This window comes from Papilio xuthus, unplaced genomic scaffold, assembly GCF_000836235.2.
Source record: "Papilio xuthus unplaced genomic scaffold, Pxut_1.1 DF826923.1, whole genome shotgun sequence".
Classification (NCBI taxonomy): Eukaryota; Metazoa; Arthropoda; class Insecta; order Lepidoptera; family Papilionidae; genus Papilio; species Papilio xuthus.
The window spans coordinates 4,412,137-4,425,580 of record NW_013531726.1 but is presented as its reverse complement, the minus strand read 5'-3'; the positions used below and the strand labels follow the sequence as shown (position 1 = coordinate 4,425,580).

General features: G+C 31.5%; 1 protein-coding gene across 1 annotated transcript; it reads right to left on the bottom strand.

The window, feature by feature from the left end:
• Positions 1-515: 515 nt before the first annotated feature.
• LOC106122646 (uncharacterized) lies at positions 516-13,120 on the bottom strand. The gene is made up of 5 exons (XM_013318740.1): positions 12,933-13,120; positions 10,398-10,533; positions 4,996-5,129; positions 3,336-3,495; positions 516-1,087 (listed from the first exon to the last, which is right to left on the bottom strand). The coding sequence occupies exons 1-5, from the start codon at positions 13,068-13,070 to the stop codon at positions 999-1,001; spliced, it is 657 nt and encodes a 218-aa protein (XP_013174194.1). The 5' UTR covers positions 13,071-13,120; the 3' UTR covers positions 516-998.
• Positions 13,121-13,444: the final 324 nt, after the last annotated feature.

The following is a 13,444-nucleotide window of genomic DNA, read 5'->3' as shown; positions in this document are numbered from 1 at the left end:
TTTTATTTAAATCAAGGTCTGCGTTTAATCTAATATTTAACATAAGTATCTTCTCGACAGTCGTTCGTGTTTTTAATAAAAATTCACATCACATTTTTTATCCTCGTTTCCAAGTCGTTGACACATTATTAAACGTTTAATTGAATCAATTTAAACGCTTTTTTTAATAAATTTAACTGCCAAATATGTAAACAGATTTAAATATAAATAAAACTATTGTTTGGTACAAAAACTGAAAATGAGCCAGTGTATTGACTCAACAATAGTGTTACTAAAATGTCGACGTTTATGTCCACTCACTATTCATTCTGACACTGGAGTTTGTAACGAGAGCACGTCATTCGCGCCAAATGATTCTAACTAATAAAGTCTAAAACTGTATAGATATGTATACTGATAATTTTGTCCGAGTTTAGTAAAGATTTTTTTTAAATTAAATTTAACACAAAATGTATTGTGCTCTATCTTGTGATAGTATTTGTAAGTAAATGTCAGACTATTATTATACATATTTGTCTCCATTAATTTCCGCTGTTATAAAAATCTATAAAAACAAAGAACAAAATATGATTTCGTATATTTACATCGGGAGTGGAAAATGATATTGTTAGTTAAATTCATATCATATTTATAGACAAGTTAATAACTTAACTAACGCAAAGAAAATTTTATTGAAACACACGACAGATAACTTCGTTTTATTACTTCAACTAAATGATAATTATTCGATTTGGAATGTCATATCTATTACCTATACCCACTGACCTCTATAAATGGATGGGCTATAAGGCGTGGTATTTTGTGCCTATTTCATATTCACTATTTGGCGCTGATTGTATCGGTGGTGACTATTCGAACTAATAATAGAGATAGAATTATTGACTGTTACATCATTTAAGTCAGAACAAAGAAAAATCTGTGATTCACAATCAGTAACCTATCTATTTATAGAGATCAGTGCTTATGTTACATTTATATTTGTCATTACGATGTGACTATCACGAGATCATATGGATAGCGATGTTAATGACGGTCGTTAAAATAATGAATGAATACTTCGCCATGCTTCGAGCCGAGGAGCTTGTCTCTGTGAAAGAATTTTTTTTTTTTAATTTCATAAAAAGAGAGTATTAATTAAAACATTATTACGGACTAAATAAATATTCGATCTTGAACAATTTTAGGATTATCTTAGATACTATTAATTTTATTAATCTATTTGGTTGTTTATCCGATCGAAATATGAGCTATAGAAAAAATTGAACTATTTTTTGGACTTCGATTCTTGTAATTTATTTGAAATGGTTTTCCGATCTCCAGGATAGAGTATTGAAGTCGTCTCTCAGTCTAAATCATCTTACGATAAAACAATTTACTTAAAACAAATAACAATGATAATTTTTTTTTATAATTGAATAATAAAAAATAAAGTATATAATAGTGTTAAGCAAAATCACTCACAAACTAATTAACGAGATGTAATGTAATTGCGTTAATTATATTATGCAATTACGTATTAAAGCGGTCGCAGATATCCTCCAATTGTATCTTCATTAAGCCTTTAATGATTCATATTTTAATAATTAATTTAATTACAATTCTCAATGATATCTTTTAAAACATAATTATTTTTTGCAACATAACTTAAATTTATAACATATTTTACACAATGCATCATCAAGCTGCCCTAAACCTACGGAGGGTTGGCACAGTGTACTCTTCTCATACATCTCTATCGGCCGTCATATTTGAATTTATCCTCTTCTTACACATATCTTCTTTCACACAATTCATCCATACTTTCTTTGGTCTTCCTCTACCTTTGTAGCCATCCACATTAATCTCTTTGTTTTTGTTTATGTGATCAAGTGGTTATTAGCATAACATGTTTAATCCACGTTAGCCTGCTGCTCCTCAAAATCTATCCCTGGCACTACTTTCAAAAATACTTTAAAATATTTTAAACAATACAAAGTAATTTATTTCTACAAACTTTGTATCTTCGTATTTTACTTAAATGGTACTATTTATTCCCACACTCCCCTCATTGTGTGCTGAACTCCCCTACTCTCTCAACCACTTATAACTAAGATTGCAATATAATTATTACAGTATAGAGAAAATCATCTAAAACTAACGTGTTATTTCTAAATAATAAACGTATTTTTACCAATTTTTTTTCTATGTAAAATACATATTATTAATCATCGTCATCAGTCTGCCCTTCCTACGGAGAGTCGGCACATTATATACACATCACTTTACCATATTTCCCGACTAAGCTGCTCGGAGCCAGCTAAGTCAGGGGTGACTGGGCCATAATCAACCACATTGGCTCAGTGCGGATTCGTTGACTTCGCACACATCTTTACATTACTAAGTAGGATCATCGGAGTAGGAACATCGGAAAAATGTACATATGAAAATCGACAATCACATAGGTACTTGCGGGATTTCAATCCAGGCCCTGGAGATTACTCTACATGTCATATCAAAATTCAATTCGGAATCGGAGCTTTTAATATTATGTTACGAAACACTAGAACCTTAAGCGATACAAAATTGTGGCTAGCGTAACTATCAAGGTCGCCTTCACCTTATCTGTGTTAAGGTTAATATAAAACATTACATAAATATATAATTTGTCGATTATCTAAAACCAATCTTGCATTATAATTAGTAATATTTAATAATACTAGTTGTCGTCTGCGACTTTGTTTGCGCGGAAATAAAAAAAATTATTAGTTGTCTAGGTGATCTTCCGGGCCATCTATGCCAAATTTAAAAGAGATATATGTAGCCGTTTTGGAGATATCTTCTAACTAATAACCATCCATCTAAACATACATACATCCATCCATACATTCGTATTTATGATATAAATAAGTCACAATTATTATAAGCAGTTTCATCAGCGAAAAATCAGCTCCTTTTTTTGTTAGATGTTTGATTTTGTGTTTACCACTGACCTATTTCATTCTACTTTTCAAGTTTTGGGTACGAAGAATACGACAATCTTGTGAAAAATATTGTTAAAAGAATTTCATATTTATTTGTGTCAATATGCCACCGTTTTTGGTCGAATGAAAGTGATGAAGGTTAAGGAAAGGTGCTACACGACATTCGTCCAATTTTTCTCAGATTATTCCTCATTTGAGTGTTGACAGGTAACCAAAATAAGAAAATGCGAACTATTATATATGTTTTGAGCATATCGTACAAAAAAAAATCAATTATATCGAGAAAACGAATCATAGTCCAAAGAATAAAGATTCTTATTTTTGAATTTGTCCGGGAGATTATACTTTCAAATCTAAAATAAAAAATAAGTTTACCTATGACAACACTTCGTTCTCTTTTGTGGGTACCGATTGAAGCAATACAGGTGATCCTCATATTAGGTATTGCGGGAGCCTTTAGACCTAATGTGGAGATCAGTAGACCTTGAGATACAGGCTTAGCGCCGTACGCTATCAGCAAACCTCGTTCTATCACCTGGAAAAATAACAAAGTTTGAATATTTCTCAGAGAATATTGCCTGATGAACGGTTTAATATTTTTTTTTCTGGGCAACAATGAGACTGCAAATTATATATTAGTCACCCGCGAGTCCATTCGCGCGGAATAAAAAAAACTTAATCAGTAGCCTATGTGTTCTTCTAGGCTATGTTTAACATCTATGACAAATTTCAGTGAGATGCAACCATTCATTGACCCATCCATTAACCTAAACTTTCACATTTATAATATTAGTAAGATTGCGTGTTAGATTTTCCACACAATAGTATTTTCTTTATCCACCAATAACTTTAACTTTCATATGCATATTCGAATATTCATTCATTGATGAAACAAAACGGCAGAACTTTTTGAAATTTACGTTTTGAATTGTATCATATTTTTATTTTAATAAAGAGAAAAAGTAGTCCAATAAGAGATTTTTGAAACTGCACTTTGCCTCTATAATATTCGTTTTAATTTAAATTTATACTTCGCGTTATCCAGCTTGGTTGCGAACTTAATTTCAAGTAATTTATGCTTATGTTTTCGAGTGCCTTTTAAAAGTATTATGATTTCTTTTATTTATGATGGTTATTAAACCTTTCATGGAAGTGTTGTTTTAAAAGCGTTTACAATTTCACGGTGTATAAAAGAAATGATATAAAAAATTGATTCAAATTCAAAAAAGGGTCTTGACAGACAGAAAGACGGACAAAAAGTGATCCTATAAGGGTTCCGTTTTTTTCCTATGAGGTATGGAACCCTAAAAACGTATCATTGACCAGTTTTTCGTATAGATGTGATCGGAGTAAGTTTTTTTTGGTACAAATAAATCTAAGATAAGTCCCTGAATATAAACGCAGTAAATAAATATTTAAGTTAACCTACCGTACCCTGTATTTAAATATTAATTCCTTTTTATATTCACCTCTATGTACAGATGTGTAATTTATCGTATTCCTTACATTACGGAAGTAATCCCACTGATCCACAAAGTAAGTGCTATCAAAGGGTTATGTGACATAACGTCTATTTTTAGCCTACTTCAAAAAGAAGGAAGGTTATCAATTCGTCTGTATGTTTTTTTTGATGTGTGTTACCGTGTTACTTCGCCCCTGGTGCTCCGATTTTGATTTTTTTTTGATCGTAAGATTTTTTTTTAGTGATACAGATAATCATTGCTTTCTAAAGCCAAAATCTGTACATAAAATATATCGTCATCCCTACAATTATCGTTGACAAAACAAAGACAATAAGATGTTTTAAAAGGATTTTGGTCATCAACACCCATCGATGGTGAAGCTAAGATTAAGCATTAGTTGATTTATTTTTTATTTTTGTATATTTTAACCATTCTAAATAAATTCCTTAGCCGTATACTAAAACATGGTTCACGAAAATGGTTGAGTATCGGACCCACAACCGCTAAATCGGTAGTCTAAATGTTAGCTTTTTTGAATGCAGAATGAATCTGAGTGTCATGCAATATTATACCTTCTCTCCATTTATGTACCACTGCAGTTCTGGCGCTGGAAAAGCTTTGGCCGAGGAGCAATTGACATCTAAAGGTTCGTCGACTGCGTACAGCTGTTCGTGGCCGCTTATGCGTGGGTTATCACGAGAGAAATCTGTGAAATTATAAATATAGTGAATTACTCTCGAACAAGTTAATAATAGGTATAGGTAAAGAAAGATATCGACGAATTATAAACAAATAATTATTTTTCTACAACTTAATTTTCTATCTCATAAAACCTCTTTTTCACTAATCTCACTGTCGCGACTGCTATTTCTATGAGTATTGTATTAATTTCTATTGCCATGGCTGCGACTGTCAAAGAAACAACGGTCGCCTTGGTGGAAAAGGGGTCATATTGTAGCTCAAAACATGTTAGATTGTGTATTTTTTTTCATATAACTATTTACTTATTAAGGATAAAATAATTAATTGCAAATGTGTAAAGAAGTATATTTAAACAGTGCAATTAGCGAATGTTTCTTTCGATGAAAAGAAAGTAATTTAGTACCCATATAAATAAGACAATGTTTAAAAAAGGTGTGGAGATATCCATCAAGGTAATTGCTCTCTTGTTCATTAGTAATGAATCATTCTGTTTCCATTATACTGGAGAAGTTCCATTAAATATTTAATTATCATTAATTAAATAATGGTTATTCTTTTTAAAATATGAAAAAATGAATGTTGTGAGCACGAATTCAAATTTAAAAAATAATAACAGAGACAAGAGTTTTGTTACAAATAGTCATTATTCAAGATTTTGAACATATTGTGCTCGATGTTTCCTTCCAATCTTTATATCTAACAATTGTTTATATTTTTAAAAGATTTATTGAATTTTCAATACTAAATAAGTCCCCACTAATGGGCTTAGAGCCTACCCTAAGTTAGGTGTGACATAGTCAACGCTGACCCAGTACGTTTTGGCTGACTTCACATTTATCTTTGAATTTTTTCGCAGACATATATATGTAGGTTGCTTCAGAATAATATCCTTCACCGTAAAAACGTCGGGTAATTGTACATATATAAATCGAAAAACACATTGGTACATAGTAGGATTCCTGCACAGGACCAGATTACAAGTCAAGTGATTATATAAAAGGTATGTTTCGATGTTTTGGTACGATTTGTAGTGAAGGTATAATGTAGCTAAACATTTGGTTTATTTATTCCTTCAACCGTGTTTTACGACATCACAGGACGGGAATGGCTGATTGCTTTTGTTACCGCAAACATCGTGTACTTAATAATTCATCTCAAGTACAACTTATGGGCACCACACTAGTTCATGTCACAGAAATATTAAAATATTAGGAACGCGTCGCAGCTGCGTTAGAGAGAATAGAAAAAAGCATCTACTCTAAGTCAGGTCCTAGTCTTGCTCGTAGATGACCTTTTTATAGTAAAAAGTTCAGTGTAAGAGTTTTCGAGTTTAAGAGTTTTTGGAGCAAACAATGCAATATTTTGACGTCATTTTTAAAGTATAATTATATTGAAGGGTAGAACAATCACCAAAGCTTTTTAAGAAGAGCGGAACAATAAATTTCAATCAATTGATGGACCAGGCTAAACCAAATATTTAAAATGTAACAGATCTCTACAAAGTCATCGGATAATTAATTTAATAAGAAATTTTCAAATAGGTTCGGTAATGTTGCATTTTAAAAATTTTAATTATTTTACTCAATCGAAATTGCGAGAGTTTGCTAATTTATTTTATCAAATCTGTAAGCTGTGGAAGAATTCATATTGACCCTTCAATATCCCAACACCTGCGTACTCTTAAAAGATCCAATAGGCTTAAAGCTTATTAAATAAAATATTCATAAGCACAGTTGTATTTTATTATTAAAAATATAAAAAAAAAATCATTGTTACTAGTATTATAAATGCAAATGTTTAGATGGATAGATGGATGTTTGTTAGAAGGTATCTGCAGAATAACTCAACAGATCTAGATGAAATTTGGAATAGACGTAGAGCATAGTCTGGAAGAACGTACAGGCTACTTATTAAGTTTTTTTTTATCTACGCGGACGGAGTTATGGTTGACAGCTAGTGAATTCATATAACCATTGAATTTGAAAGTGAATTTCTTCTTTTATGAAAGAAAAATACTTAGATAAACTTAAAGTTGAAAAGTTGAACTTTATATCAATTAAAAATCAGAGTTGATCGTCGCAAAAAGTTTTCTTTCCAACGTTTGAAAGTACCGAGAACTCGATTATAAAGTGAAGCCACTAAAGGTCACTTGAGAGTTTTTTTTAAAGTGACTTTCAAACTTGCGGTTCGAGTCCCGAGAGTTTAACTTAAAGCCTTGTCAAATAGCAACTATGCGTATGTAACGTAAAGTATTTTTGTAACATTTATTTAAATAGAAATGATTCAATTGAATAAAAAAACAATAAAAAACAAAACAAAAAGTAATAAATAATTACTTTTAATTTTCTTTTGTAAGAAAACCAAGAAACAAAATATATTTTCCCGCACGAAAAGGTTGCCGAAAGAAGCGCCCAAACTTGTAGTTCAGAAGAAATACTGCCTGCTACAAACAAACTTATAAGTAACACACTTGAAATAAAGGTCCAATACCTTTAATCTATTACTTCTATTGTTTGATTAGATTTTATCTTTCGAAAAAAAAAAATACTAGAATATGAATTAAGAAAGATAAACGCAAAGAGTTTAAAATATAAATGTAGAGTGGACATTTAAAACAAAATAATAAACAAATATTTTAATCATATTCGTCAACAGCACAAAGTTCAGTAATGAGTAAACAAATTCTATTTCATATGCAGGAGTATGAAAGTACACTTTGTTACCTAGTGGTAAGTAGATTACGGTTGGGTATATGCTGTCCTGTCTATTGGTGCATATGTTAATGATGTCCTGTCTATTGGTACATATGTCTATGGGTAAATAGAGGTTAGACGGTCGAGTGATAAAATGTTGTTTACCATTATAGTCGGCCAGTTACACAAAACTCTTACAAATAACGATTAAAAAAATCTAAAAAACAATGGAAAGTTTTTATTCCGCAATCAACAAGGTAAATAAAGCAATTTTAAAGTAAAAGGTCAAAGATAATTTGTTATCTGAGCAGTAGTAATTACCCCGGCGAGCCGTACAAATGCCCCAATTAGGGCATGACCTAACACCCAGTGCGATTTAACAAAGATAGTCGAGGTCTCAAGGTGCCAGCGAAAGCAAACAACTATATGTATATTGGTAAAAACGTTAATCTACCAACTTTAAGCAACATTTTATGCATTCAAAAAATGTTCTCATGTAAACTTAGGATTCCACTGCAGATTCACTTGTACTAATATATACATATATATACGAATATATAGAGTACATGTAGTAATACAATCACAGTACTGAGATTTTACGGTCATAAACTTGAAAATGTGTAGAAAATTCAGATTTAGTTCAATTCATTCATTCGATTCAGTACAAAATGGTAGTTAACAGGTAAAAGTGAGCTTCAGAAGAGCTTCCTAAGATTCGTACCTTGTCACAACTTGTAAAATACTATTTGTACCAGGGATATTAGGAGGGTTTAGTAACAGGTGCTTCGTCTGTGGAAACTCACACCGATATAATACATCAAAGAGTAAGAAATAGGTTTTTATTTAAGATCATGATAATAATGAAGGATATATGTAAAATACGATTTTTTATTGTTACGATCTCTTTTGAAATATTAACCTATAGATGTATATATAGTCGGGGAAAGAAAATATATGCTTCAAGAAGTTAATTAACAGGAAATAAAGAGCAGAAAAATTCACTTCAATATCGACGAAGGATTTGATGTTAACGCAAACATTCTCTGTAGCTCTTTATTTCTTCTCTTAATTTAAAATAGAATATCTTTTAACTTACTAACTCAATATTAGAATTGGTTATAGACGTAATGTGTAGAATCTAAATTGTATATTTGCTAGAAAAATTAATATATTATTCCTTATATCAGGATTTAAGGGGAAAAGAGAGTAGACAGAAAGTTAATTGTGAAACCACTATCTTCAAATATTATTTGAATGTTATTGCATTTTAATGACCCACCCCGGTTTTAATCTATGCTATCAGTTTTTTTTGCCAAAAATGTCAATGGACTTGAAAGTAACGATTTCAATCAATAGTGCTAATGTAGCAAATAGTGACTTATTCACATAATAGTCATATTATTTGTGTAGTATAGTAGTACCTATATTCAGTTTTTGAATACCCATAAAATGACCCAAATTCACTTAAAAGGATTTCTTAAATAGGATTACATCTGCATATAATAATAGAAGCATTTTATAAATTAAAGCGTCAAGAGTTAAAAGAAAAATGTCGTATTCTAAAATTAATTTTTTTTTTATAATTTACATAAGAAAAGTTTCATTTTAATAAAATATAACAATAAGCATCATTGAAATTTAATAACGCTACTGGTTGAAATTCAACTCCGACCCAATTTGTTCTTGGGCGACATTTATCCCTTTAATTGAGTTTGAGTTTCCGGACTTTTGTACATTCCTGTTTAAACGTGTGTTGAACTGCTTTACTTTTTATGTTAATTAACATGGGGTAGACGTACATTGCGAAGAAATGGATACAAAAGTGAACAACAAATGTATTTTCTTTTTCCTTCTTCATTGTGTTGGTTAGAATAAAAAATACCTCGAGATATACCTATATCTCGGATAAGCAAAAAATGTTCGAGATAGAATAATAATTTCAGTCGCTACTTATTATCTTACAAGGTAAAGTTTTATGGAATATAATAATAATAAAAGACTTAAAATAAATTAGAATAATTAAAGGCTCATGAAAATTATCATCGCCCAGGCAAGTAGCACAAATAAGTTCCTTGCCAAGATTTCTTATTTCAATATCTCGGGAAGCATTTTTATACGACAAAGTTACTTACGCCTATGACTCACAGGGTTAGGCAGAGATCAAGGACCTCTCTCACTCGCTACTTCTTCATTCATACATCTACAGATGGACTCGTCAATCTGGATGGTACCTATAAATTCGTCTGGAATGACCCTTACTAACGCTGTCACTCACTTTCGCGCTATAATTTCCTTAATTAATCTCTTTTCAATTATCAATTTTGTACTCTCAGGTTAATACCCTACATATATTAAATAATAAAAACATATTTAAATATGTATGTGAAATAATCTAATTTAGATAGTGAATTTATTTAATAAACTGGCCTAAAGACGTTTAAAGCAAATTTCTTAAAAATAAAAATATTTTACTACGAAACTTTGTACACTTTAGTACCATCAGTACCACTCAAATCCAAACAAGAAAAAATCCTTTGCACGCAAGTACACAAAAGCGTCGTAGAACAGTGAATACTCACAGTATACTTCCATGAAGGCTTCTGATTGTGCGGAGTGGAACGACGGCGCCTCTTCAGACACCTCGCAGCGGTAGAGGCCGCGCGACTTTAGCGTCAAGTCCCTGAGGTGCACGCGTCTCGCGCTAGACCTTTCCACCTGAGTGCACACGTAATTAGGTTAATTGATGTAATTACCTTCGAATAGCCTTATTGTATGTCAAAGCACGGCGTACAATGCTGGCCACTAGTGTTTAGTGGCTAATAAGGTTGACGATTTTACTTACAAATTTTTTATGAACATTATTTGAATTTGAAATTCGAATAAACATACTACTTTATAACCTGTCTTATGAGTCTAGCACGAATATTTGTGACGAACGCCTTCTTATAGTCATCGTAAATCAAAATAAGTATGAACATTTTGTTGCACTTTACGCTTTGCACTGTACTAAATACTAGATGACGATACGAAAATGCTTGTGGCAAATATTCGTGCTTGGCCCACTGATAATAGATAAAATAGCGAGGTGACAGTTGCCCATAATTATGTACGCTGATAGGTAGAAAGGTGGCTAGGTTGTTCTAAGATCGTGAACTGTGTAGTGGTCTATCCTGCTTCGTACAACGCTTAGTTATGTTCATTATCGAGTAATCTTTACTTATAATTTTAACCAAATACAATCCTCTTTTTGTATAGTATAAATTTTACGCGATCGTTTCCTCAATACGTGAACGACCTCCCTTTTAGTCGTGTCGGCCATTCGTTTCATTGCATATAAAATGTCAATGGCGACTTTTTGTGTTTGTTTCTTCTCTTTATTGCAGTGGAAATATATTTCTTGGTAACCAGCAGTAGGGATACAATGTCGTTAAATATTCAGTGTCCATTTAAAGCTCTGGAGACGTTATCCAAAATACGTTACGTTTTTTTTAAATAAAATTATACTTACTTTGAAACTGCTACTAAATTTACCAAAACTAAGGGGAAGATTAGATTATCTAATACTATTCGTCTCTTTTGCAGTAGCATTATTGATCCCCACTAAACATAATCAATCAATTACGTAAGTTCCTTTGTTAAGATTAATTGGCCAAAAGTTTTAACTTTATTTTTATATCAAGCCAGAGAAAATATTAATTAATAGCAATTATAATTTGTTACAATAACCTTAAATATTATAAAAAAAATTAAAAATAGCACATACAATTAACGCCTGTAACCCAGAGGGGTAGGCAGAAACCACGAACCATTTGGCATGGCTAAATGAATCTCCGCAATCCACTTTTAGTCATTTCAGGAGACTGAAAGTGTCGGCTGGCGAGCCGGGTCGCCATCTTTTTCTTTTAGGAGCTCACACGTATCATTGGTATTTCAAATTTAAAAGAAGCAATCGAAGTAAAATATGTATCAAGTTTGCTTAATTTATAAAACGCATGTTTGGTTTTGTGAGCAAACATTTTTAACGTACTTAATTAGTCCTTACGCAAATTTGTTCGCTTCTGTATAAATTGCCGCACAAATGTGTCACGGGATACGAATTTTCATTAACATAGGATATCATAGGATTTAAATATCCCGAGGGTTTTAAGCGATTAAAAGGTATTTTTTATGCTAAAATATCATATACGAAACGGAAGAGATTTTCTGGTACGTGAGTTTTAGATGTCATGATGACGTGTTTTTAAATGATAAATGTTAAAAGCTCTGTGAAATGAAAAATATACAAGTATTCTAAAATAACGCTCTCAAAAGCTCTTTTACTATGTTGTATTGTAACATATTTAACTTCTGCTAAAGAATCTTTTGCTTTCAAAATGTTTTATAACCTATTTTATGTTTGTTAGAACTTTTATAAACAGAAACAAAAAAGATTATGTTTCATACATGTAATATGAACATGAATATTCCGGGAACATTTGATGAAAAACAACGACATAACTCACACCCTTAACCCAGAGGGATAGGCAGAGACCACGGACTTCTTCTACATAAAAGAATCGACTATTAAAAGAAAATATTAAAATTATTTTACTGGTTAAGTGCATATGCAGAAAATATTTTTAGCAGTCTGATATTTTATGATGTGTGTTCTGTCTTAATTAAGTGCTGTATTTACATTTGCATTTACAACGCTGTCTAAATAACTAAAAACTAAATTCTATTTCTTCATGTAAAAGTTTCAGCGTTTGTTTGTAACGTTTTGTTTGTTTTTGAGTTATTGAAACTTAGTATTTTTACATAAAAATTCAATACTGAACACGAAACGAATTTGTTTTCTACGAATAGGTTACAAACGATAGAAATGGTATGGACCATTGTGATGAGTCTATTTAATCTACTCACAGATAACGTACATAAATACTATATTGGATCGGCTTCGAGTATCGAATTACTTTCAAAACGACAATGTCTTTATCATGATTTTTCTATATACTTAATATTATATATTATGTAGCCATTAATCTCTATTATTGTCTCTGTTAGTGTCATGTTCTACTAATTTTTCGGCTACGGAAACCCTAGTAAATAAGATGAATTGGTTAATATATACTTACATCGACTTTAACTCCGTCTAGTCTGTGCGCGTGTTGCGGTGGCCTAAGCCGCGGCATATAACGATAGAATTCCTCATTATCTCTATACCACTTGACGGAGTACAGTCGTCCGCCTTCCAAGTCGTAGTCACAAGTCATCGTGACAGATTCCCCTCGCTGCTTCAGACCTGGCACTGATAAACCCACGACCCGCAAGCAAATTGAAACTGCAATAGAAAACTTTCTTGAGTATGCTTATACGGGTTAATGAGATTCCTGAGAAGTTTATCATTGTAATAAAGTAAATATGGTGAAAGTATATAAACAAGAAACGGGAATGGTAAATAAAGTGGTCGAAGAAAAAAATTCTGTATTCCGTTAGTGGATAAATTTTTTTTATTTACTTTTCATTCGTATTAAGTGCAAAAGTTTGATTTATATTTAAGTATATTCAAACTTTTGCACTTAATATTAATTAACGAGACAAAGCTTTATTAAATCACTCGGAATTAATTTCTTATCAAAGCGCTATA

Bases quoted from the DNA above. Each gene is read 5' to 3' on its own strand.
- LOC106122646 (XM_013318740.1), bottom strand. From the start codon at position 13,070: ATGACTTGTGACTACGACTTGGAAGGCGGACGACTGTACTCCGTCAAG. The intron at 5,130-10,397 runs GTGAGTATTCAC...ATAATTTCACAG, and splicing joins AGCCTTCATGGAAGTATACT to ATTTCTCTCGTGATAACCCA. The intron at 3,496-4,995 runs GTATAATATTGC...TTATTTTTCCAG, and splicing joins GGTACATAAATGGAGAGAAG to GTGATAGAACGAGGTTTGCT.